The sequence below is a fragment of the Gambusia affinis genome, linkage group LG13 (assembly GCF_019740435.1).
Source record: "Gambusia affinis linkage group LG13, SWU_Gaff_1.0, whole genome shotgun sequence".
In the NCBI taxonomy this organism is placed as follows: domain Eukaryota; kingdom Metazoa; phylum Chordata; class Actinopteri; order Cyprinodontiformes; family Poeciliidae; genus Gambusia; species Gambusia affinis.
Window position 1 is genome coordinate 21,051,147 of NC_057880.1, and position 27,924 is coordinate 21,079,070.

At 36.7% G+C, this 27,924-nt stretch overlaps 2 protein-coding genes across 3 annotated transcripts in view; one reads left to right on the forward strand and one right to left on the reverse strand.

Moving 5' to 3' along the window:
• The first annotated feature begins 5,046 nt into the window (after nt 1-5,046).
• zmp:0000000755 (phosphofurin acidic cluster sorting protein 2) overlaps nt 5,047-27,924 on the forward strand; it is a 162,936-nt gene continuing 140,058 nt past the window's right edge. The window contains exons 1-2 of one of the 2 annotated variants that reach the window (XM_044135802.1): nt 5,047-5,089; nt 7,114-7,156. The gene's annotated coding sequence lies outside the window, so the exon portion shown is untranslated. The remainder of the gene's footprint in view (nt 5,090-7,113; nt 7,157-27,924) is intronic. The other variant, XM_044135803.1, reaches the window with a different exon arrangement.
• LOC122842177 (transmembrane protein 121) lies at nt 22,505-26,697 on the reverse strand. The gene has a single exon (XM_044135805.1). The coding sequence runs from the start codon at nt 25,144-25,146 to the stop codon at nt 24,196-24,198; it is 951 nt and encodes a 316-aa protein (XP_043991740.1). The 5' UTR covers nt 25,147-26,697; the 3' UTR covers nt 22,505-24,195.

Genomic DNA, 27,924 nt, shown 5'->3' on the forward strand with positions numbered 1-27,924 from the left:
AATATTTTCTCTCTTTTTTGGGGGGGCAGAGGGGGAGTTCTCCAAACTACGCAGGTGGTTGTGGGTGAAAACCAGATTAGACCAGCAGTTTCTGAAATATCCAGACCAACAGCCAGGTCATGTACACATTCTGATGGTTTACTGGTTCAATAAAATAATCATAATACAAGCATAATTCCCCAACTCTGCCTAAAGCAAGGTGAGTAAACTTTAATCTGTGTAGACAGTCTCTGAATACCATATCACAAGATTACATCATGTTACTGTAAGGTTATTGATGTGACGTTTGAGAAGAACGAACATATTTTCCTTGGCAGTGTGGCCTCCGTACGACATACTGTATAGTCCTGCACAGCTGGAAATCAAACTGTTTACTCCAGAGTGTCCAGTTGTTTACATGTGTTGCTTCTTTAAAACCGTATTTTTGCACACCAGAGAAATGCAAGGCAGATGCACAATAATGTAATTGGGATATAAAAATTCCTGTAAAATAAATATAACTGAATCCTTTTTACTGAAAACTGTTATTAATTAATTGATGAAAGGGTTAAGTAATATTTAATTAGTAATGGATGAGTTTCTAGTTCTCTGTGGTACAAAAAGGATCCTTTTGCCCTTAACCAAACTTAAAAGTGGCAAAGACAAGAGAAAATGCTTGTTAAATAAGACAGATGTGTGTTGATTGTCATACATCTACAGATAAAATATTGTCTAAAATGTTTAAGTTAGATGAAACTGAATATATAAGCCTAGATGACTTTATTGTTGTCACATAAAGTGGAGCCAGATGGCAAGGTAGATGTTAAAGAGTTTTCTGTCAAAGGACTGCTGCAATTAGTCTGACATTATACTTATTAAAAAAGATTAGTTTATTTTAAGAGTTTTTACACATCCTTATACGGGTTGCTATTAAAAGCAGCTGGAGTTGTAAACACAGAATTGTCAAATTAGTAAAGTAAGAAACAGCTCTGCAGCAATGGAACTATATTAATCAACATATTTCACCCAGGTAATTTGTGCAGAGAGCAAGGATTAGAAAAAACAAGTTGGCATATTTCTTAGCTCAAAAAATAGGTATGTTCATTTAGGCGCTGGTGGTTACTTGGCAACTGCAAGGTATGATAATACCTAATACCACATGAGTTTTAAACTTCGTTTTATGTATCAGGTAAATAATGTATAATTTTTTAATTAGTGAGACTTAATGATACTGGTGGGCGGATGTGGTTACACAACAACGCTTTTTTTGTTCCTTTTGTTCTGACTTTTTTTCTTTGGAAAGTTGAGGTAAGATGATAATGACTGCAGCCTTTTATTTAGAGAGTAGATTTAGGAAGGAAAATGTCGCTATTCATAAAATATCTGGCAGAATATAAATACCATTGACCATGCACAAGGTGAGTTTGAGAGTTAAAACCTGTGAAACATTTTTTCACTTGACAAATAACCTCAAATAAAATAGAACCTATTAACAAACTTTTGAAATTCACCTGCGTCTGCCAGCTCTGACGTTCTTAACGTGTTTCTGTCGCATTGGGTGCTTTTCCCCCCAGCCTCATCCTTCATCTTGTTACCCTCCCGTCTCTAATTAAAGTCCATGTGTCGAATTCTGGAGGAGTTTTCAAACAGAGCGATTAAAACCCTACAAGGTTATCTGGGTGACGGCGCTAAAAAGTGGTTGCGTCTCTGAAGAAACCTCACTTGCATGTTTGATGTAAAGACCTCACCTACACAGCCTTCTGTGATTTGGAAAATATACAGCTCATCAAGGCATGAGGTAGCTGATTGCCTCCTTTATCTTCACTATTTTATCAGCTTGGCAACTTGGCAGCTTAATAGATTCCTCCTACTCATTGTCTAACACGGTTTCAGAATTTATGGTTTAATAAGCTTATAAATAATCCTGCTTGTGTCCACAGACACAGAGAAAGTGAGGAAATGTCACCACATGGCAGTCGATACCGAGGCAGGCTGTGTGATGGCGGGCAAATGCCCCTGCCTGTCCGGTAGCTTGGCTAAGCATTTTCCCGGAAAACATCTTTAAAGAGGGGCCATTTAAGTTCAGGGAGCTTGTGACTCATCCTCCCTCTGTTCTCACCTGAGTCAGGCTAAGCTGGCTGCTAATGTGGGGGAAAAAAGGTTATTTGTTGTGGCTTCTGTAAACACCAGAAGCTGCAATTTTCTCCTTTTATATTGCACTACACTGCAAACTATCTCTGCGGAGGAGACCTTGGCAGTCTGGAAGTATATATCACCACCATTTAAAACCAGCTGATACACCTTTGACCTCTTCACCCACCATCAATATAGTTGCTATGGTGATCAGCAGCTTCCCAATACATCTCTATAATGAGGGTCAAACTGAGTATCATCAAATTCTCCCAACTTAGTATAAAAAGTAAGGATATTTGTTTATTAATGAATATTTCTCTCGTCTTATGACAATGCTTCTTTGCATTTAAAAATATGTTTATTTCTTTTTAAAATTTGCCACATTGGTAAGAAAAATCCATCTGTGGGTTTAACAGCAGAGTGGAGTTTATGGGTTGCACCCATTAAAAACTTGCCCACTCCTTTCTGCTAATATCAAAGACCTTATTCTGCTATCGATTCTTTTTTTGATGTTGTTTATTGGATTGGATAATTTATTCTATTAACAAATAGGGGAATCAGCAGTGTGTGGGAGTTCAGTAGACAACCACACCAGCTTGGCACCTCCTCCTCAAGTTGCTGGTTGGTATTTTAAGGGCATATAGTGTCAATTTATAGCACAATCAAGTAACTATGTTGCCTTCAGTTGTTATAAAAATGCAGTACATATCAAACATAATTTAAAAGAAACTTGATTTACAAAATTGATGCCTTGAAATTGGGCCTCCGTCTCTTTAAGAAGCTCCTACGTGTTAAAGCAGGAGCTTTAAGAAGCTTGCTTTGTTAGAGCAAGCGTTTAAGCACCCTGAAAGACTGTCATAGGAGATTAAATAATTACACAAATATGCAAGAAAGAATCAAAGCAACACTCCAGGGAATAACATTATAACAGGATGTAAAACTCAAAAAAGAAGATCTTGCATTATACATCCCTTTAAAGAAGTGGAATTTGATCTATAATTTATATGAGTGCAGCTGGTTGGAGCATCTCATCTCACAATCTCATTGGTAGAGAGGGACCCTCTAAGAGGAACTGATCAAGTGTAATCTAAATAAAGTTTTATTTGTTATTCATTACTAAAACAGCTGAGACTTTGTTATACTATAAAGGCCTGCTAATGACCAAGAACATTTTCATTAAGCCTTGAAATTTATATACATATATATGCAGACATGAACATTTCATATGCTTACTTGAGATAATATGTTTAGGTTTCTTGAGGAACGAATAAAGTTATAAAAATACTTTCTATAGCTGCAGTGGAAAAGTAGGTCACTCCAATGTGAAGTAGAGAAAATCCAACCTCTGCATCTTTATCTCCTACCAACTTTAACATGATGCATTTACTTGGCTCGGAATCGAAAAATCAAAAGTATATTCTTGCCAAGTTTGCTTTTCTTCAGAGTACATACTCTGTATATATATTTATCTACAGAATAAAGAGACCCAATAATGATGTGAACCAGACAATGTGGAATTCTTAAGTTGGTAAACTGAGTTAGATGAGAAAATATATATACATATTTTATTTTTATTTTCACATCACAATTACAATTTTCTAGAGAAGCCACGGCTGGAAAATGTAAAAAATATCCAATAAAGTGCAACATTGCAAAGTCCAGAGTTAAAATAATGTAGTGTAGCTCAATTGTTCAATGAAAACCCTCATAGGAGAAAATTTCTTAGTCAAAATGTGAAGAAGTTTTAAAGCATTGCAACAGTCACACAACAATTTGTCTCATACCTGGTTTTTGTTTGTGTGAATATCATTTTCATCACACAACAATTTGTCTCATACCTGGTTTTTGTTTGTGTGAATATCATTTTCATCACTGATCAAAATCTGTTAATTTCTCTGTTGTTATTGATTTTTGGTGTTGCTAGATTTCTTGTATACTGTATTTGCAGTTATGTCCTGTAGATCATAGTCAAGTTCTGTACTTTGATGCAGAATCATTTCCATCCTTTTTTAACTCCTGTGTAAATTAGGCCCAAACTACACCGGATCAGTGATTTATGCAGCAATTAGAATTAATTAAAGTCAATGGAGCCTCACCGACTGCTAGCGATTCACTGGAACTGCTTCTCCAATTGTCCGAACAAAGGTCTATTTTGATAGGAACTATGGAAATGTCATGAGTGAGACAGGAAGTAAAACACGGTAGCAAAATAAAACACATCTGCTTTGATGTGTTTTTACAAACTAAAATATTTTATTTGGAAAAATAAGTAGTGTACTTTCCCATGGTAGGACCTCAGACAAAACAAAACCGTGAAAAAGCAATGCTGTGCAAGCAGCAACTGCTGTTTGTTTTTACACTGGCAGGATTTCCAGTACATATTCTCACAAAAATTTGCCCTTATGAGTTCGGTAATGCATTGAGTTGGAGCCTGGGTGTCAAAGAAAAATCTGATCAAATTGTGAAAAATCCAATGTATGTTTTGGACCTTATGTTGCGTTCCAGGTGTGCACGGAATTGGGATGCCCTCCGAAAATGGATTTTCCACTGGGAAACCGGGATCAACTCTGACTACACCCAGTTACGACTTGCAAATCGTACTTCGCGTTTTAATATGGTCACTCCTCGCATCAACATAGTAAGCTGTGGTGTAAACATATTTATTTCACAAAACACAAAGTGCATCTAAAATCAATTTTACATGTTGAGCCTTAAACTGTTTTCAGAAAGTGAGCTTAAAATGTTATTTGTAGGAGATACTGAAAATAATGTCTATGGGTGTCGCCATGTTGAAATGCCAACTTTTTTAACTAGAATGCTGTTAATTCAAACATTAAACCCAGCGCAAAAATACAACTTCCGAGGGAACATGAACGCATCATAACTTCCTTATCTTCCCTCTTTGCTTTCTTTGCCACACCTGTACTGCATGTCCCCTGATTAGTTTTCCCGGTTCCTCCTGTCACTTCTCAGTTCTGTAAGTTTTGGGGGGGTTTTTTGCTTATTTGTTACAATGACTGATATGTTCTGTATTCAGTGTTACAATATAGTTTTTATGCAAACTTTCCAGACTTAAAATTTTTATAATTTTCAATTTTCGCCCAATTTGCAAACTAGAAATGTGAAATTTGGAACCAGGATGGATGGTAGATATAATTTCATTATTTTTTCAGTCTTTCTAGACTGGGAATAAACTATGTTTGAAATTGGTAAACAATGAAGATTGGTATTTATAAAATAATTTTAATTAGTATTGATTAATTCTAGTAACTCTGTTAACATCTAGCTATACTTTTATCACTTATGAGTGCATCATTCTTTAAAACTCCTGTTTATATTTGTATAAAGAATTCCAATCTAGTTTTGTTACCTTGACATAAAAACTCGATTTGCACAGATGGAAAGTTGCTCTTTTTCACAGCTCACCATGGTATTCGTCTCTCCCTGCAGTTGTTGGCAATCTGCCACTTAGCAGCTAGTTTTAAAATATTTCCATTGGTTTTCAGGAAGAACCTGCTTATAAAATAAAGGTCAAGAGACTCATTTTCTTCTGAACTTTTTAATATCCTAAACAAATGTTTTCTCTGTTCATATTTTACATTTTATATGTTAAAATACCATAAATCAGTTTGGTGATCAGGCAGCAAAAGTCACTACTCTTGCACACACACGGATACGTTTTTATGAGATTACTTCAGAGGGTTTATTAAAGACTGATTATGTGTCCTCATGGCAGAGAGATCTTTTTCTAAAGGAGTAGCTGGTTCAGGACTATTGTGCAGTCCTTGAGAGATCTCAAAGGGTGGCTTACTCTGCAGAAATAAGCTGCTCCCATGTGAGATTTAAATCAGCAGCAATATGCTTTGCTGTTTTTACTCGGCTTTGCATTTTCTCCAAATGTTTACATGAAGGATAATGATTGACAAGTGAGAAAATAGATTTTTTTTTTCTTAACTGTAAATCTGTTGGGCATATAAGTTATAAATACTATGCACCTCTTTTCATCGCCGGAACATTTCTGTCGGCGCAATAATTTAATTTTTGTTCAGCAAACACTTTTTCTTTTTGGGAAGGGCAAAGAACCCTATTCTGGAATCAGAGAATATTAGAGATTAGTCTAAAATTTTAATGTAGGTCTTCAGGGACTATTATGTTTTATCAAGTTTTTTTGAAAAAACATTTTGTCAGAGAGATGGCTCCATTGTTATCATAAAATAAAATATTTTTTGTTGTCACTCGTTTTGATTTCTCTGTTACTTCAGCTTTATTTCTCATTGTAGGCTCTTGTGATTACTCAAGTTCTTTTAATTTCCAGATTTAACCAAAACAGTTTTATTAGGCAATAGTTGTATTTTTTTCATGAGTTTTCTGTCTTCCCTGATTCATTATTCTCCATTTATTTATTAAAGACTTTAGGAGATTAAAACATCTTTTTCAGGAGCAATATTAGCAAGAAAGCGTTAACATGTAAAACAGGGGTGGGCACTCCTGGTCCTTGAGAGCCGGTGTCCTGCAACTCTTGGATGTCTCCTTGGTCCAACACACCTGAATCCAATAGCTGAATCACCTCCCAAGTGCAGTCAGGTTCTCCAGAGTCCTGTTAATGACCTCATTACACGTGTGTTGAAGCAGAGATGCATCTAAAAATTGCAGGACACTGGCCCTCGAGGACCAGAAATGTCCACCCCTGATGTACAATGAACCTCATAACAAAAGAAATACAACTGATATGTAGCACTAACAAGCAAACATTAAAACCCTGAGCAAAACAAAGAAACAGGAACTTCAAAAACAGCTACCAACATGGTAACTGTTTTGTTGTTCCCCAGAGACATGTTCAAGTCTTTTAAATTATTCAATTAGGGATGTTTAAAGACCTACTACTGTCCCTTAGCTGTTCCTTATCCAGTAATTACCTCCACCTGCTTCACATTACAGCCTCCACAGCATTGTTTACTCTGTCACTCTTGTCATATCATCCTGTTGTTTCTTTCCTTCCAGTTGTTTCAGCAGTTTGTCTTCCTTCCTGATTTCCGTTGATCTGGTAAGTTCTCTGCTTTTGCTCCTTTTCGATATTACCCCCTTACTGTCTTTATTTTGAATAAATTAGTTCTTTAGTTATCAAACTAAGTAGAGATTTTTAATTTTGACTGTAATATAACACATGACCACCTTCCTAAAATAACAACCTGTGATTTTATTTTTATTTTTTTGTCAAAAGTGATTTTGAAAGAGGTGGTGATACAATTAGTTTTTTTTTTAATCCAAAATTAGTTTTAACAAAAAATGTGGTCATTTACATTGTAATTTAGGAACAATTTCTGCATAACGTCAACAGCCATGAAAAAGGGCTTCAAATATGATCTTTGGTACCTGTTGAATGTGTCTCAACAGGCATTGTATACAAACACCACTTTGACTGTCTGGAGGTTTGTGGAAATAGTACAGTTACGCTCAGAGGCATTCATTCATTCATTCATTCATTCATTCATTCAATCATGAATTACTTTAAAAACCAAAGATCAATAAGAAAATACAAATTTGACAAGCAAAAAATCACTAATAAAAGATAAAAAAGAAGCCAGGACTGAGATGGCTACCTCCATTTACTGTTTTACAATCACTGCATGTCTCACTAATATTCAGTGCCATAGGGACAAAAATAATCGTGTGCATGCATAGATGCACCTGATCAAAAATTACCTCTATCGGGATGCTGCCAGAGTTGTATTATTAAAGTCCTTTTTTTTATATATATATTTTTTTAATTACAATCATTTATAGGTAAACTAGAGTGATTGCGTTCTGCACTGATGGAGTCAAATGCAAGTTGGAAGTGTTAAAATGTTACATAATGTAGAGCTTTCAAATAAAATCAAGCAAATCTCTCAAAATTTCTTAAGTTTTTTTTATTTTTTTTCCTCCCTCTGGACGTCTTGTAATCCCTAAACTCTCTTCATCATCATTGACCTCCCTTGATTAGTTGTACATTTTAGTGAATATTTGGCAATTATATTTTTAGATTCTATCTCTCAAGTCATGTTTAGGGACTTCTTTTTCCTAAAAAACAAACAAACTAACAACTATTTATTGATAAAAGTTAGTGAGGTCTTCATTTTTTATCAGCCTGAATACATCAAAAATATGCCTCCTTTTTTTGATAACATTGCCTCTAGACCAGAGTGCTCAACTCCCCAAGAGCTACCAACATGCAACTTTTAGATGCATTTCTTCTCTTGCACACCTGGGCCAAATAAATAGCTTGTTATCAGGCCTCTGAAGAGCTGAGTTACTGCTAGGTTATTGTGAAACAGAAAAAAATACTAATTCCAGAAACAGATATGCTCAGTTCAAAAACACATGTTTTAGGTTACAAATTTAAATAAGTCAAAAGAACATGAGGCAATTTCCCAGCAATGTACAGCATCTTTACTTGGCTTTGTACATGTTACTTTTTGTAAGTATGTGGTTTTTATCTCCCCAAACTGATTGACTGCAGATGTCTTACAATTTAGCTAACCCACAGACTGAAAGAGCTTAAAGAGTTTTCACATTTATTTAGTTATCAGGAAAATGTCATAAAGTTTTAATCCTCACTGAAATTTTCAGTCAGGGCTTCTTGAAAGGTATTAGTATGCAAGCCTTTCTCTAGATTTACCTTAACTTTTTAAATGAAATATGGATGAAAGTTTTCTCTGGAGAAGGACATCTGTAGAGGTGGAAGCTGTAGCCTGATGGAAACTGTAGGGAAAAGAAAGGCCACATGCTAGCCTCTTCAACCTTCACTGACTCTGTTATGTTCAATATTGTGGAGGAAAAGAACATATTTTAGAAGAATTTATTTCCCTTAACTATAAGCATTACTGCTTTTTGGATATATTCAGTTTCTTTGTCTGATATTAAGATTTCTTCCCTATGAAGCTATTGAGTACGATAAAAACTTACCAGAAACACAACTGTCAAGAACCAAGTGTTTTTTTTCCCACCATACCGCAAGGCATAGAGTACAAACGGGACACCTAATACATTGGCTCTGGTCAAAATTGTCTGAGAAAAAAGTAGCACTTCATTAACAAAATAATCCAAATCCACATAAAATCCAAGTATTTTCTGATGTAGGTAAAATCTGAATCAAATTGTGTCTATTCTACTTAACAAATGCTCTTTTTTTACTGATGTAGGTAAAATCTGAATCGGCACGGTGTGTCTATTCTACTCTTAACTAAGGCGAAGCATGCTCTTTTTTTGTGATTTCGTGCCAAACTTCCAACAGGCCACTTTATAAATTTGGATTTATCTCTGACATTGTGTTTTCTGCTGTGCACAGCTGCATGTTTGGGGCCACTCTGTTCACATTAAGCACAGCCACATAAGGGGCTTCATTTTATATTTTCCCACAGAAATTAGAAAAATATCAGTTGTCTTAAGGGGATAAAAAAAAGGTAGTTTATGTTTAAAAATTCCTCATTCCTATATCCGTCTGCTATGAGTGTTCATGGGTTTTTCCTCTCATCAGCATAACGACTTTCCTTTTTATATTGGTTCTGCTTGATTTATAATACAGAAGGTTCCAGATTAGTATTTCTGTGAGCGTGCTGCTGAGTCACTCTTTTATTTGGGATCCCAGGGGATCTCTGATGGCCGGTGGTTCGTTGCGGTCTACGGACATCACAGCTATTCATTATTCTGCTCTCCTGCAGTACTATTTGAGGTGGATTTTTAAAAACTTGATTAATAATTACCAACCTGTTTTACTATGACGGCCATTGCTTCAGCAGATGGAAGAGGCAAGGAGATTTTCTGGGTTCCTCAGCATGCCAGCAGCACCCTCTGTGCTTCCTAATGGCCTTTTCTGTTTATATAACTAATAACATCTGCTGTGGTGACAGCAAGCATTTTCTTCCCTACATACTGAGAACCAATAATGTGTACCAAGGCCTTGCCCCACCCCCTATAGCCGCGTAATAAACAGCACCCATTGCTCTTTGGATCTGGTCTTTCCCCTACATCTCTCTCTCCTCCGCCCCAGAAATCTGTCAGTGGTGCACTTTGATGTCCTTCCTCTTGTGTCTTTCCCTGCTGCGGATCTGCTTTTTCAGGCTCAAGCTTTTATTTTTTCTTTTACTGTTGAGCTGTTAATCTGCACCCATATAGAGAGAAGCCTTTTTTTTTTCTTTCCTGGAGTTGTGCCCGATACCTAGGAAAACATCTTAAAGCGCACAGAAGTTTTTTTAAACGCATTTAAGCTTATAACTGTGATCTCTGAGCAAATTTGTACAGGATGGCGGGGTTTTTTACTTTAAAAATATTCAAATGGAGGAGTCTCACAGATGGTCATTTGGTATTGAACAATTATTGACCATTTAAACTGTCCTGTGGTAAATTCACATCAAATTACATTCCTCTGTCAAAGTAATCCTAAAGTGTACTTACTTATTCAAACTAAAAACACAAATCTGCATCTACTGCCTGCACCACATTCAAAGTTGTAATCTCTACTTAAATCATCTAGTGGAAAATTCCAACCACTTTTTTAAAAAAAAAAAAAATATTTGGTTAATGTAAATAAAAAATCCAGGTAGTATGGGGTTATCTTTTCAATTTAGCTTAATTTCATATTTACCAGTCTTTTGCAGACCAGATTAATAACCTCATCCCAAGAGATTAAGAAATGCAACTAACATTTTTGAACAAGTGGGACTAACTTCAATAATGGTTGTTGCTGTCTCTATTATTCTCCTAAGTCACCAGTGTGTGCAAACTGGACAAATGCACCATGCTCTGACTTTGTGAAGCCAAAAAGAGATGGGTTATTTGGCTCCACTGTTTCCAGCACTGGGATCTGCAATCACAAACTGTTTTTTTTTTATTTCAAAATTGGCTTGTATCATTGCTGTGTTTTAAAATAAAGTTGCAAGAAATGACATAACAGGAAACTTTAATTCCTGTGACATGTTGAACTTTCAGCAGATGGGTTTGGCCTTTTAGAAATAAGTGGATGTTATCAAAGTTATAAAAGTTCAATTTACAGACAGGTTTTCCTTCTTTGGCCTTTTACAATCATCTTTCATGCATATGCATTGCACATCTTCCCTCTTAAAACTTGCTAATTTTGACAAAATAGTGGCTCATGTTTTTGTTTTCTTTTCCAGAAAGGTCAGATCAGTCAGCGTAATGTAAGAGTTTGCTAAATTTGAAAAACACATCTGGGATAATGAAAGGTCACATAACCCTTTTTAAGAGCTTAATTCCAGCTGTTTATGAGGTTTCATTCAAGTGCTGAGGTATTTTGTGGGGGACATGTGATTATGTGTGTCTCAAGTTCAATTATAAAGATTGCCCATTGGAAAAAAAAAAAAAAAAGTGTAATATAAAAAAATGTACCAAAGATCAATTTCAAGGAAATTATTGTTTTTTGTGCGTCTAGATTTTTTTTCAGTGGACATAAAAAAATATAAATTCAATTTTGTATGTCCAAATGAGTAAGTTGTTGTCATTGATCCTTTATTTGTGAGAAATAAAAAAAAAAACATCATTGCACAAATATTGATTGAAATGGTTAGTATTGGAGTTAATAATCAAATACAAAAATGTTTTGGAGGAATTTTTTGGTTTCTGACACTGTTGCATGATTAAACACTCCCCGGGCCAAATTGACCCACGTACAATATTGCTGTACCTCAGAAACGAACACAACAGGAGGGTTAAGGTTGTTTGGTCATCACTAAGCCTTGCACTAAATCCCATAGAAAATTTTCAATTTGAATGGTGGGAAAATTGCTCAGGTTTTACTGTAGGTTTTTAAAAAGGACTTTCCCTAGCCATTACTTTCGTCAGCTATTCCAGCAATCGTTTTTTCATAGGAGGAGGGAAAAGAGTAAAAAGGCTTTTAAAGGGCCACTGTCCTATTTGTTTGGCTGTTAAAAATCAGCAGCCTGTCATATAAATGAGTTATTCAACATTTTAGAAGAAGCGATAATAATAATATAACATTTGGCACACTGAGTTGGGTTCGGATTTCTTTAATATTCGCAGAACAAGGCCACACGGCTCTGTCTAAATCTCTTCCCTATTCATTCAGAGCACATTTTTTCTTTTCTTATAAGTTGCATAAAAAAAAGTTAAATGGCTCCACAGTTTGAAAATGAGAACAGGTCTTTTCATAGTTCACAAAGTTCAATGGAAATTAAGGCCACAGTGAAATTTCAATACTCACTGACCTTTTAGTTCTGATTTGGTTTCCACTGATTATATCAGGAAAATTTTTAAAGTCTCTAGAATGGTGAACTATTTCTACTGGTCTCTAGTTGGCTTCAGCTGTTGTTTGAGACAAATGGCTTTTTGTATAAAATATATTTTGGGGATAAGGTTTGTTCAAAATGCCAAAACTCATTAAAAATGAAATCCACTTTATGCGCATCTCTCCATCGGGCATCGTTTGCAGGGTGTTCCATGTTAGACATCTGGATAATCACAACTGCGGCCTCATTATGAGGTACTCTGTAAATGGCAAGTTTTCAGTATTGCCTCGTAGGTGTCATAATCATTTAATCAAAATGTGTAAAGGTTTTGCATTAAATAATGTCTGCGAAAATCACTCTGCTGAGGAACCACACTGAACGTTTTCACATTATAACCACAAACTTTTTAGTATTTAATTTTATTATTTTTGTTTGTATCTTTTTTGTTTCTTTTTTTTGTGGAAGAGGTAACTCCAGAGGAACTTCTGGGTTCCATAAAGAAAGCTATTGCTGACAGTAGGAATGTTTGCAATTTCCCACAAGCCATGTAAAGCAATGGCTCATCACTCCTTACTGACAAGACAAAGCCAAGAAAATGACCTTAAACACAAATTTTAGTTTCATTCATCATTCATCACGGTGCCTCTGTGAATTTACCCCGCTAGCTTTATTTATTCATGGAGATCTGTATCCCCTTTTAGGACATCCTATGATATTTGAGAAATATGAATATATATTCAACCAATAGAGTAAATTCTACCATGCATGGCTACAGTTTGATTCTACTACATTTTAAATGGGTGTCAAAAAAAATGTTTTGTTTTTTTTTAAACTAGCAATTTTTGCTGCCTTTTATTGAAACTTTTATATTGATTGCATTTAGAAATGTGATTTTATTCTGAATTTTGATACACAAGTCAACAAAATTTTTCATGCTATATTTTTTTATTCTTCTAGACAAGATGAGAGACTTTGCTACAGTTAACATTGCCCAGAATTTGTGAAAGCTGCAGTTTTGGAAATAATCTTTACATAAGGAGAGTTTGAATAAACATCATTCTGAGTTGAAGATACTTTGCATGGATTTTCCTTTTGACTCCTGCTTTACTATTGCCTCTAGCTGTGACCTTTGAGACCTTTTGACATTTTTTGTGTTTCTATCTACAGTGAAGCTGTTGAATGAATACGATAAAAACTATTCTTATTGCATTTATGTCATTAAAATATACTGAAAGCAAATTGCCAAGTTACAGATCTGGGAAAATATTATATATTTATATATATATGTGTGTGTGTGTATATACACAAAGGATGAAAATGAATTTTTATATTTGTATTGTAAACAACTGCTTAGATTCCTCAAGGTTGGTATTTGGATACCATTATGCTATTTTTCTTTCTGCTGTCTAAAGTAATAGAAATGTGCTGAGTGACGTTCACGACCTTGGAAAAACAATATATTAAAGGAGAAGTATTGAAGAAATGAATAAAAATATTTTTTAAGCATGACTCATCAGAAGTGTTGAATCCAACTTGCAGTAAAGAAATGGCTCTGTGTTTTATGAGATATGCTCATGTATTTTTCTATCATATTCATGCCATTACAAATATAATGGAAATATATTTGCACCTCCAAAGCGAAATATAATTTTTGCAAGTAAATTTGAACAAAATCATCTGTGGCACAGTTATTGGTAGCTCCAATGATTCATTTTTAAAATAACTTCAACTAAAGTTATTCAGACATCAACACAAAAATAATTAACTAGACACAAAATCTAACTTTAGTAGCTATTTCCATCCCTAGACTAATCATACAGAAAATCTGTTGGATATGATGAATGGATGAGAATATAAGAATGATTCAAACAGATAAAAGCTGTTTCTGTAAGGTCCAACATTGTAACAGTTTACAGAAAACAATCTGTCCTATCAGTTTTACAAACTTTGAAGATCACAGATCCAAATAATTTTGATGGTTTTACAAAACAATTTGGTTTTTCCCTTGGAATATCTTCCCACTGAAAACGTCTATTCAAAGTAAATGTGCTTTGGGGAATGGTGCAAGATTATATTTTCAGATGGTTTCAAATGACAGCAGGAGTTATTCAATGATTAATAAACTCACTTTTAGTGTTTGTTCTTCCTTCTCAGCTGCAGCAGTGTCTCATCTGTTTGACGTAGAGTAAGCTCCTTTCCAAAAAGTTATTTTGGATGCTGATAAATACCTTTTTCATGAAGGTGTAATTGATTTTACTGTCTGTTCTCCATTGTAAAGCATTCCTCAGTGTACAGTAATTCTCCTCTGAGGAGGGATGATGAAAATTATGCAATCAATATTCATCTGTTTGTTATAACAGAAGCAGGTTTCAAAACCAACCCTTTCAACTATGTATTTGTCAAGGAGCAGCACAATATATTGATGAATAAAGTATGTAAAAAGTGAGAAAATAATGACGCAAATGTATTCATACCCCATTAACATTTCCACTTCATGTTACAGCCACAATGTCTATTGTATTTTATTCAGTTTATTTATATAACCCTTGATCAAAACATGTCATAATCCTTCAAAAGGTTTTTATCTTGAGAAATCTGACAGATTTCATAAAGTCGATGGCTGGGAGCGTTTGCTCCTCCTAGAAAAGGATTTATTGATGGTAGGCAGTTATCCCACATACTGTGCACGAATGACAGTGAAGAGAAAAAACTCCCCTTTAACAGGAAGAAACTTCCAGCAGAACCAGAACCTGGCTTGGTGTAAACGGCCATCTGCCACAACTCACTGAGTTTGAGAAGACAAAGCAGATACAATCACAGAAGAAAAAGAAAGCACTCCTACATTTGTTCTTCTGTGTTAAAGAAAAATAAAAACTTAACAGCAAGAGAAGGAGACTGTTAAGTGATTGGCAGCATTATCTCAGCTGATTCCCTCCTTCAGGAAAGCATTGTAGCTAAACAGAACGCCAGACCAGATGTAGCTTCTGTGAAGAGAGAAAAACTAAAAGAAAACATAAAGTTAACAGTTGAAATGACAGCAAATTGGAGAGTAGTAGTAGCAGAAAAAAGAGGTCAGTTTCTCCTCCAGCAGCCTAAGCCTAAAGCAGCATAACTAAAGAGATAGCTCAAGATTTATTTATGTTTAGTTGATAGGGACACAATCACATTAACAAACTGAGTGAAACAGCAGTCCCATGTCTGAATTATGGTGCTTATAGCATAATAACACAGGCATGTTCCTAGATTGTCTTTTATAAACAACAACTAAGAATTAAAAAGTGACACAAAATAAAGAATAGGTTGAAAAGTGAAAAATAACAAATTGCTTTACACATTTATTTCCAAACAAAACACTGAACCGTGTTGTGTATTCACAGCTTTTAATTCTCCACCCACCAGGAAGGGACACGTTAAAAATGAAGGAAGGCGGTCTGGCCAAAACTAACACTGCCCTGTTGGCAGAGGCCCTCTTTCCTGCTCTGAACATAGAGCTGCAACCAAATGTTTTAAATTGAAATGATAAAACTGAACATCAAAGATTGTACAACAATCCAATGGAAGATCTGTGGCAAGACTACAGAACTGATGTCCAGTAATTTTCCATCCAGACTTGCAGTTGTAACCGAAGTGAATGTTTCTGCAAACTTTGAGGAGGAGGAAACTTTTTTTTTTTTTTTATATTTTTAATTTTCAAAAATGTTTGCAACCACATATTATCTTCCCTTCAGTTCATATTTCGGCAATACTTTGTTTTGGTTTGTTGCATGAAATCACAATGGCTTCACATTGGATTAAACAGTCAAGATAACAGTTCTTAAAATAGGGCTTTTGCACATCAATAAATCAAAAATATATTTTTTGGGGGGTGAAATTTAGGTCAAGCTGTGAAGTCCCTGAAGCTACCAACTGTATTTATCTAGCTGTAGCGACCATCATTCCAGCTGCTTGCTGTGGGGAATATATTATCTGTGATTTGCCTCATTAAGCTGAAAAACACCAAAGCTACTTTGTTTCTTCAACAACGTCTGATTCTTGAGACACATCCGCAGACAAACCCAGGGCATTTTGGGATGAAATCCATTTGCTGTGGGCTTTATTGCAGCCAGATGGCAAAAGTCAAAGTAAGATTAAATGGCCAAGGTGAAGCAGTCTTTTCAAACTGCCCTCACTCACCGTCTGTCTCATTATTACCTGCGGTGAGGTTCTTTTTGTTGCACATCTCATCCTGAGGCTCAGCGCTGTTTCAGAGCGGACAGCTTTTCAGAATGAATGACGGAGAGAAGTTGACCAAGTGAAAGGGGCAGAAATTACAATATGCTTCCTGTCGCAAGGTGACGGAGTCCATTTAGAAAAAGGAAACAAAACATCTCTAGTATTTTTATATGCTGCATATTGTCATTTAAGTTAAAGTTTAAATATATTTCCTGTATAAAATGGGTAGGGCAGGGAAACGGTTTGCTTTTTCTTCACTAAAATATTTCAGATCAATAAAAAAAACTTTTATATCACTTAATGATAACCTGAAGCAATAAAAAAATTAAAGTGGGGGGGTTCATTTATGAAGAGAAAAAGGCTTTCTATTCCAACCTGGTCATTTATGAAAGAAGTGATTACTCCCTAAACCATTACTCCCAAAGATTTACAGCAACAATGAGAAGCAGTGTCTGACCATCACATTAATGCCAGTACATTTGACTGGCAGGATGTTTTTTATTTTCTGACATGGTTTATGCATCCCAAATGCATCAAGATGCACATTTTCAAAAAATTCCACTGTTGGATATTTTCCAGAAAGTCTTGGGAATCATCCTGAGGAAAGTGAAGTCTGCTGTGCTTAAATGCTTTTCTGGATCCTTTTGTGAACTCATCGATGTTATTTGTTCATGGAGTAATTTTGGTAGAAATTGTATTTTTTATTTTTTTGCCATTAATGGCGAGTAGCTCTTAGTTTCCTGGAGATCCAAAGCTTTAGAAATTGTTTAGCAATCCTTTCAAGACTGATAAAAAAATATTGTGTTGCTTAAATTTATTTAGTTTTTTCTTTAGATTTTTTTAGCCTACTTCAAATTGTCAGAACAGTTTTTTTTTTGTTTGATTTTGGTGATTTCTTGAGAAAATAATACCATCTGAGTGTGCCTGATGTAACTGAAAATATGGATTATCACAATTAATACATGATTTATAAAGAAGGGCAATAATATTTTTACATATGGTCAGGTTTCTTTGGATAGGTTCTGTCATTAAAATAAAAAGTGCATTATAAAACCACATTTTATATTGACTAAGCTTATATCTCGTATTAAACTTCTGCTTTTTTTATATGTGGCAAAAAGCGGAAGAAATCTATGCAGAGGAAAATCCTTTTCTTCACAGCTCTGTATTTACATACATTTTATTTCCTCCACAGATATTACACTGACAGAATATTATTTCAGATTGCTAGACGGTTTACATATGAATGGGTTCCTGAGAAAATGCCCTGTAAGCATCACAGCGACTTATAAACCATCTGAATCTTTTATAGGTCAACAAGACCTGAGAGAAAACTTGCAGAATTGCTTGGATTTAAATGATAAATCTCATTGAAGTGCTTGGTTGCTTCAATATTTAAACACCTCTTCATAATTCACATTTTTATACAACACTTAACACCACTCTGAGCAGGCGCCTCTCGTTTCTGATGTCCAGGGTTTCCTGTTGTGTCGACTAAGAGCTGCTGACCTGATTATAAGCAGGATCATATCGTAGCTATGAGCCTCGAGCTTGATCTCCACTCAGGGTCATACTTCATAGCCGTTGGTAATCCTCTCAAACTGTGCATATGCGCGATAGCGAAACCTTGTGTGTCGCAGGGGCATGAAATGAAAACATGCATGCCTGGATGTGTGGGGAAACTGTTTCATAATTATCCAGGCTGTAATTTGGTGATTAAGAGCGCTTAGATAAAGATTAATTGCAGAAGTATTTTGACTGTAGAACAGATAATTGCCTCTTTTCAGCAAACTGTAAAAGGATGTTGCTCGGAGCTGCTGTATGTGTATGCATGCAAACAAATTTAGAATGAATTAGATGAACTATGCCAAGAAACATCACTTTTATTTGCTTCTCTCCTGCACAGGGGCATCTCGGTTTAAGAATAAGGGGTCTAAAACTTTGTGAAGTTCCAACTCATGCTGGGTTTTAGGATAGTCCAGTAAAGAGGAGCTTTAGGCACACACATCTCAGCAGCATCAAAGACCTCCTGCTGCACCGTCAAAGAGTATGATATTTATAGAAGATGGTTGTTTCAAATTTTATCACTTTTCCTCCAGACAGGAGAATCAATACTTGATGAGGATTTATTTTCTCTGCTGGTTTGTTAATGTCACCTTCTAACATGCCTTCCCTGAAAAATACATTTGTGACTCGACTCTGTTGCCATTTAAGACTGCTGAAGGTCAAACTGTAAATTTACAGACATCGTTTGTCTTGCTGGCTTGTCCCAGGCAGCTTTTTCAGTGTTTATATCGTAGGTGTGGATAGGCAGGCTTTCCAATTTATTACATTTGAGAGTGGAAGAGATGACTCAAGAACCTGTTGGGAAGTCATTGTAAGAAAGCACAGAAAAGTTTGAGCTACTTCTGAAGTTATTTGAAGCATTTATCTTCGTCCTGTCGAAATGTAATTTGATGGAAAAAATATCTACATATTTATATATTAAGGAAAAAGTTGACTGGCAAAGATGAGTTGTGGCTTGCTAAATTATTTATTTCATCTTGAACTTTTCCATGTTTTATCCCATTTTCATTCATTGTCATTCATTTTTCTGGAATGATGCAAAAGACCAGCATAAATCATTACATAATAGTTGAGTGGAAGGAAACAATGCAGAGTTTTGTTTCTTTTTAACTGATATGTAATCAGTCCACTTTGTAGAACCACTTTTAATGGGGCGTGTCTTCAGGAATTTTCAGGTTTTTCCTCAGGTTCTTAATTGGATAGTTAGACTTTAACTAGGCCATTATCTAGACTATTCGATTGAAGCTGAACCTCCCAGGCTCATGTCTTTGGCAGCCTCTCATAGATTTCAGCTATGACCTGTAAAAAAAAAAAAAGTAAACCCACAGTATGATGCTGCCACTACAATGTTTTACTGTTAGACTGGTGTATTTGGAGTAAAATGCAGTATTGTATTTCATAAGTACTAAATTTTACATATAAGCAAAAAATACAAAGTTTTGATCTCATATAACCAGAGAATCTCCCTCTACATGCTTGCTGTGTCCCTTAGATTAAATTCATTTTTTGGAAAATTTATATTTTGTCCATTTGACATCACTTTAAAATATTTAATCAGATTTTATGATCACTTACTCAGTACCTGACTAGCCTTTTTATGAAATACTTTTTTTATTCTAGAGTAATTTCTTGGAGCTACTTGTTACTTTTATTTGAGGAAAAATGTGTTAAAATATTGCTAATCTTATATGAGTGCCTACATTATATTCCTTGCTCATTATTTAATATGAAGAATAAACCAAATCTTCTTTAATTTCTATGTAGAAGTAGTGCTTACTATTGTTTTTTTTACATATTTAAAGAAAATCTTTGTCACAATAGAGCAAATAATATTTTCTCATATTTCTCATACTGAGAAGTATGACTGGTCTTGCTAGACTCTATAAATTTAAAGCTAACTGGAGATTAAAAACAGTATGAGTCTAGTATAAGTTTGCCTCACATGTTAACAATGTGCTATTCCCACCCCATGTCACAAGTAAAATGACACAAATAGATAGATGTAAAAAATAGAAATCTTATTTTGGGAATAAAAATCTATTTTTCATGCCGTAGGATCCAAACATTGCAGTCTTACATTTTTATATTGTGCTTTTATAAACAATGTCACTGTGAACGATTTTACTCTCAGTTCGTTTGTTTTGCCGTTTGTACAAACTGAGTTATTCCAGCAACTCTATTTCTTTCAGTTCCACTTTCCAGCTCTGTCAGTTCTCAATCCAATCATCAGTTTTGACAACACTGCTTTTCTCCGCTCGTATTTTCCTGAACCAATCAAAATTCAGTCTTTTTATTCCTCTGTGAGTTATCCAAAGCATCACTGCCTTTTCTCAAGCTACCTATAAATACAGGAGGGGCATTAATTGTTCTGTTTTCAGGATTTATATGCATCTCCTGCTAATCTAATGATGATGCTCATGTGTCACCAACCCACCAGACTAAGTCTGCAGTATGACGTCTAAAGTTAGTCAGAAAATGGATGATTTCTGCTTGTAGAAGTGCATAATGAACCCAGTACTTAAGGACACTATGTAGATTTAAGCAGGACCGTTAACGATGGCAGGTCTCCATCTTCAAAAATCTCAACAAGAGGTTGAAATGAAGAAATTTTGTCACTAATAAATGTGGTGTCGATATGAGACCCTTTATAGAGAGAGATGGGTATATCCTGGGCTTCCTCTGGAAAATGGCTCACAGCTGGAGAAAGGTGTGCATCCCTCCAAATTGCACCTCCAGGCTGTTCAATAAGACTGAAGGAAGCAGTGAGCTTAAAATATGGTTAGTAAAAGAGAAATATTTTGCCACGTACTTACCATTTTCAGTTTTAAGCAGATTTCAATCTATCAATAAAAATTTTACCCCAGCATTGTTTTTATCCGTCTGTGAATCAACTGCATGTGCTGGTGAGCAAAACGTGCTGTAATTGTAATTGACGCCTGGGCTGCACTTTGGACTTTCATGCATTAAAATTTCTTAATTAGTGCAAGATTTCCTTGTGTTGTGAATATAAAACAATACATACTAAACACATCAATTTCTGCTCCATAAAGTTGAGCTTTAGCAGTTAGTTTTTTAAATGCATCTCTTTATCTTAAATCTTTTTTTCTATAAAATTTTTACTGATGTACTTCAGGAAAGTTATCATTACTAATTTTCATGTTTACATTAATGTCAGTTGCATTTGTGTAGCACATCTGTTTCTGTCACTTGTAAAAAAATAAAAATAAAACATTACGTTTTTAAATCCTTACACTGTAAGGATGCGTAGGGTTGATAAATTCAGCAGAACATATCACATTGTTTTAATATACCATTATTTTAAAAGAGGAATGTTTTCCTTTCATTGCAGCAGTTCTGTATAAACGATATTATCCAATAGTGCATTATAGTGGCTAAATTGCTGATGTTGTATCTTTACAAGCCAACAACACCGACAAGTAGTGCTGACTACAGCAGTCTTAATGTGAAATCCTGGTTTGTGCCACTTAATGTTGCCACCTTTCCGTAGCTGAGCCTTGCACAGATGGAAATGTTAGATCATCTCCTGCACTCTGAGTTTTAGCAAACACTGTGCTTTAAATTACACACACACACAGCCACAGGTAAGAGAAATTAATTCCAGATCTGAAGCATTCGGGGAAAAATAGTACTGTCGATGACCAGAACAATGCTTCTTTTGTGTGCGCAATTTTGCTAGGGAATAAAAATTCCCTTTGAGGGAAATATATTCAGATAAGGCAAACAAACAGTCAAAAACTTCAGCTCTGACTCAACTGGTAGTGTGGGTGGGAAAAGAGCTTGTAAAGGAGCAAGATTTGTCATATCAAGACAAGATGTGTGCTTGGCTGTTTTTGTGGATTCACATCACTGCACCAAAGTATCTATTTTGTCCTTTTGTGGAAGGAACAGAATGACAGTGCTTACAACCACTGTTGCCACTAAGCACAAGCTCAGATAGTCGCTGTGTGCCTGAGGTGGATATTAAACAGGCTTTCTTATTTAGGATTCATTTAGCTTCCTGCGGTGTAGTTTCTTGGCAATGCATTTAATTTCAAAGGAATAGCAGTATGGTCATTATTTGCATTGATCAAACTGTTCATGGCATATACAGAGTTGAACCTAAATGTTGCCATCATCAAAAACAACCCTGCAAAATATGATAAAATTCAAAGACAATTTACATTTATGAAAGAAAACTTTATGCATTGCAATTGTTCTTTTTCAGAGTGAAAATAATTACGCAAAACATACTTTTGAAAGTATGAATTTGTATTTGACCACAGACTTTTTGAAATGATCAACAGACTTCTTGCTTTAATTTGTTTGGATGTCCAACCAATTCAACTTATTTTAATTGGTCCAGTGTTGATTAATTAAAATATTTTGATGAGACAATTTTCTGTCTTATCAAAAAATTGTTTTTGAGACGCCAGTTTGAACATCCTGTGGCACAGAAGTGACCTGCATGTGCAGAGCACTCTGTACATTGTGTTAACATTTATGGTCATAAATGCTGTTTTGGCACAAGGTTTATTTTGAAGGACATCAACGCTACAAACAGGAAGCTGCATGTCAATGTGATTAGCTTGAAGCACGTATGCATGACCTTGTTTTTCACAAAGTGTGAATAAAGAAGCACAAACTCTTAGAAATAATTACACAGTGAACCACTAGTATGTATTGGGGTTAAGGAGCATAGTCACATGTGAAAACCTAAAATCCATGAATACTTCAGGCCCTCTCACAAAATGCTTATAGCTGCCTATGTTAATAGTTCAGACACCAAAAGTACCTCAATATGCATCTTAACACTATCAAGAACAGTCTTCCTTATTGGTCGCTTCCTTAATGGTACTCCTGAATTGGCTAGTTTGCAATCGCCAGCCAACAGTGTGTCAAGTAGCATTACATCTAGTTATTTCAGTCTTTGCCTTGGTCAGATGGTGCGTTCCGACAGGATAATACACACATAAAAAGATTATATTTCTGAAAGGTCCTATCCAAAACCCAGACCTCAGCCTTTTTTTAACATTCTTAACCATGTTTATAGGAGTTATCTCCACTGAGAAATAAACCAGTTAAAATTAACATTATCAATTGATCCCAAAGCAGAAGACAAATGTTCAGGCAAAATTTTTGCAAGTGCAGTTTGCTAATGGAAATCTGTCCAAATATTATGTATAATTTAGACTCCGTAAATTAGAAAATATTTATGTTAAACTCAAATTTGTGCAACCAGTTCAAGTTTTTTACGGTAGTTAGTAATTTAGTCATCTCACAGTAGATAAAGAACAACTTAAAATTCATGACTAAAAATCTATAATTATATTTATGTCCCTCACGGATGGATGGAAGCTTCTCACCAGGACAGAACGAATTATCTGTTTTTTTCTTCTAACACTGGTCACAAAGTTGGCATTTACTAAATAATTTCTTTAAAAATAAATACACTCATCAGACCAATAACTTTAAAATGATTTTATGACAAAACCCTCTTACAGCCAGTGAGAAAGCAGGAAAGCCTTTATCTTTTACACAGTATTTGATCAAAGAGCCACATATAAAAACGCACTTCTTTTAAGAGACAGGGCTTTCACTGCTGTTTTTTTACCCTCATTACTTTGATTTTCTCATTGGGTCTCGTCTCACTTTGACAAGGTAAAGCCCTCGACTACTAAGAAACAACTGAGAAACAGAAATACACGCCACAGCACACAGACCCCTAGGTTTTCGATTGGAATGCAACACACATTTCAAAAATATACTCTCTATTTTTTTGCACTAGATTTTTTTTTCTTTGTACATATAGAAAAAATACACGTAATTAAATTCACCATGGGAAATGCTTTGAGTCATCAGTAATGCAGCTGTGACAGCACTGCTCTATCTGCACTGAGTGTCTGCAGTGTCCTGTGTGCCATTAAGCATCAGGGATCATGATCTCCCCTGTGTTCACATGAGTGTTCACACGACGTAAAAGGTGTGGAACACTGCTCCCTGCCAGCATCCTGAGAGTCCCATTTACTCATATTGACATTTCGTAGGGTTCACCCCCTACATTATGTCATGTGTGTTCACAGGTTGTCACTTCGGGTAGAGGCGTCTGGTCCTGCATGACCACTTGAGGTGGAGTGGGCGCAGGACGAGCTTGTGCGACTGAGTTTTTCTGCAGCTCCACTCCAAAGGCAGGAGGAGCGTTCTGCAACTGTCTTCTGTACTGCACAAAGCTGCAGGTCTTTAGGATGATGGCCAATATGTTCTTTCCAATTAGGATCCCGGATACTCTTGCGTCTCTGTACAGAAACATGTTCCCTCCACGGATAAAGAGTGTGATAATGTTAATGGTCACCAGGCTGAGAATGGGGTACAGTAGCATCTTGTGGGGCACTATGTTTATGCCCTGCATGCTGATTTCGCTCAAAGACACACAGGGCAGCACAAGGAGCAGGATGTAGCAGTAGAAGAACATGAGGCCCTCTGCCCACAGAGGAAGCCCTTTCTTCTGAGGCTCCCATAGGTTAGCTTGGATGTCCAGTATGTCCAGCAAGTCCACCACTACCCAGAAGAGGCGATTGCGAATCTCCTCCCGTTTCTTGAAAGCCCTGACGTACTCCATGTGGTCAATGGCCACCAGCACAATGAACAGCACTGGAATGCAAATGGACAGCAGCAACGTCAAGGCTTTCCTCGCGAGAGCGTCCAAGCTCTTCCTGTCTGCTTTGTAGTTCTGATACACAAAGTAGACTTTGATCTCGAGCACAAATATATAGAGGAACCAGAGGATCATGGCATAGCCTCGTTTGGCAGTCCGCACCTCAGCGCCCACCCACACTGCTACATATCGGAGCACAATCAAAAAACAGATGTCCCCCACCATCACCATAATGCAGATGCCAATCTTGCGGGGTCCGTGGTTCTGCTCCACCAGGTAGGCATCAATTAATGCCATGCTGCTCATGATAAGAATGGTGGAAAGGCAAACGTGGGGCTTGTTGGTGGGGGGCGGGGGTACCATCCTTGCCTGGGTTGAAGGTGGTGGGAAAGGAGGAGGAGAGTTGCTGACTGGGGAGTGCAGAGGTTTCTCAGTTTAAACTAGATGGTGGTTTTCCCCTCCATTGCTTCTGTCTTGGAAAGAATCCAGGATACATTAATTGGATTCCCAGAGATCACTTCAATCAATCTCTGTTTGTGCCCAAGCCACCTGCCGGGTAGACAGCACCCCTCATTTAGTAAATGATGCTCATTGGCAAATGGTGTGTAAACATCCAGGACAACTTGTCAAATGAATTAATAGATGTCAAGATGTGCATACCTTTTACACCTTAATCATCATTTGTTAAACATAACTGTTCAATCAGTGGGTTTCAATTTGTGTTATTAGATTAGACAAAAGCTGCATCATTGTGCTTTCACTAGAGCCATCCATTATTTGGACTCGTGGTTAAGATTTAGAGGGAAAAAAATCTAGCCCAATACTCACTTGTCCCTTTTCATACTTTTTCTTAATAACTGGCAGCAAGCAATCATCCATGAGAGAAAACCCATAGGTAATCCACAGGAGAAGAGAAAATACCTGAGATCTTCTCCTTCTCTCAGGCATAAATCCAGCAGACGTAGATGGATTTTTTTTTTCTTTATGGTGCAAAGAAGAAATCGCAAAATACTGCCATCAAAATCCACTTTCTACTCTGAATCAGGAGGAGGAATCTCAACGGTCCCCAAGACAACTCTCCATTTCTGTAACTAAAAATTCTGTGATGTGCTCAGATGGTTTACAGGCCCAACTCCAAAAAATAAAAAAAGTAGCAAAGTTTGAAAAAAGATCTTATTTTAGAAGACAAATGTATCCCCAGAAGTTAATATCCGTCATCCACAGGCAACAACATGAGACATTCTCCTGTTTTCTTGGTTAAGTCAGAAGAAACTGAAGGGTTGTAGTGGATTTTTAAATGCGGTGGGTGTCTGGCTGTCCTTTTCCACTCTGGTGTTTGTGAGTGTGTCTCTCTGTGTGCGTTTCGGCTGTCGCCACGCTTCTTTTTCCGAAGTAAAATGCTGCCCCCTTGGCAAGATCCTGTCTGCTTTTCCGCTTCTCTCTCTCCTTCTGGAAGCTTTTTGCCAGAGCCACCAGGATCAACAGTGTCAGTGGATTACCCTGTCCCCAGTCGGCACCACCGGCACAGTGTTACTCCAACGCAGCTGCCTCTTCCCTGTCTCTGTGCGCTCCTTAGCCCTTCTGTATGAAGTGTAGAGAGAAGCACTCCTCTGCCGCGTGCAGACGCACTCCTGAGGTTTCTTTTGCTCTAGAGCTCGCAGCCACCTTCCTCTTCTTTCTCCCTCTTCTGCTGAAGTAAAGGCACTTGCTGTGTGGAGGTGACGCTCAGCAGAGCACAGCTGCAGAGAGACGGAGAGAAAAGAGGTAGAGAGAGAGAGGGAGAGACTTTTCCAGAGGGTGGAGAGAGACGGACTGAGGAGGGGGGTTAGCTGAATGCACAACTTCTCCCTCTCTCACCCCGTTTCCTCCTCTTCTTTTTTGTCACATTATGCTTAGCGCTGATATTCTATTTTCTCGGCAATCTCATTTTATAGTTCCCAGATGAAGTGGTGCTTTCCTCACTCTTTAAGAAGCTTGTTACCTCAACATGCATTTTTTTTCTCTCTCTTTCTAGACTCGGAAGGTGCAGAGATTTAGAGTGAGCCACTGGACAGAGGAAATCCTCTTCAGGGCGACGGGATGTAGAAATCCAGTTTCCCAGAGGCTGTGACTGTTGGTGGGGAGGGTTAGTGAGTTGAAGGGGGGAGGCAGCGGCTCCTCCTGACAGAGAGCCTTTCTATTGATCCACCAGTAGAGCAGTGAATCAGGACACTGAGATGGGGCCAGAGACCACAGATGAAGGGTAAGACGGGGAGGTACAGGTGTGGAGAGAACAAATGAACAAAAAATAAATAAATGCAAGATAAGAACATCTGAGATAAGACTGAATAAAGAATGCATGGGTTGAGACTAGATGTCAAGGCAACATTTGAGTCAGACAGAATAGATTGAAAGATGATACAGTGCCTTTCAAAAGTATGTTTCTCCTAAAATGTTGCCCTTTCTTTAGGAAACTGCTCAAGCTCAGATTGAATAGCGTGTCTGTGAGCAGCAATTTCCAAATCTTCCTGAAGGTTCAATGTCGGATTTAATTTTGAACTTCAACACATTATTTTGCTCTAAACCATATGTGTTTTAATTTTAGAGCTGCTGTTCTGCAGAAACTCTCAGGTTCACAGCAAACCCACGTTTTCTTCCAGGATGGTCCAATATTAGTGTTGTCAGCCTTCCCAATAACTCTGAATGGCTTCCCTTTCATCTGGTTAAAAATGTCTCCATAGCACGATGATGCCAACATCATGTCTCACTGTGGGAGTAGAGTGTTTAAGTTTGTGTGCAGTCTCAGAATTGATTCACGTATGAAACTATGGGCTTAGCAAATCACTTTAAAACCCATTACTGTATATCCTAAAGGTCCGCAACTCCAGACCCTAAGTGCCACTGTCCTGCAACTTCTGGGTGCATCCCTGATCCAACACACCTAAATCAGGCTTTTGCAAAACCTGCTGACATGCCATGGAAGTAATTAAGCCTTTTGATTCATATGGGTTAGAGCAGAGATACAAGACAGCAACACTTGATAATTGGAGTTGTAAACTACTAGAATATGTGTTGTGTGACAGCAGAGCATTAAGCATGTAACTTTGCTCCTTACATGCAGGCTAAACAATAATTTAACTTGGTGGGAGGAATCTTCTTGTT

Coding starts and splice junctions, on each gene's coding strand:
- LOC122842177 (XM_044135805.1), bottom strand. CDS start 25,146: ATGGTACCCCCGCCCCCCACCAACAAGCCCCACGTTTGCCTTTCCACC.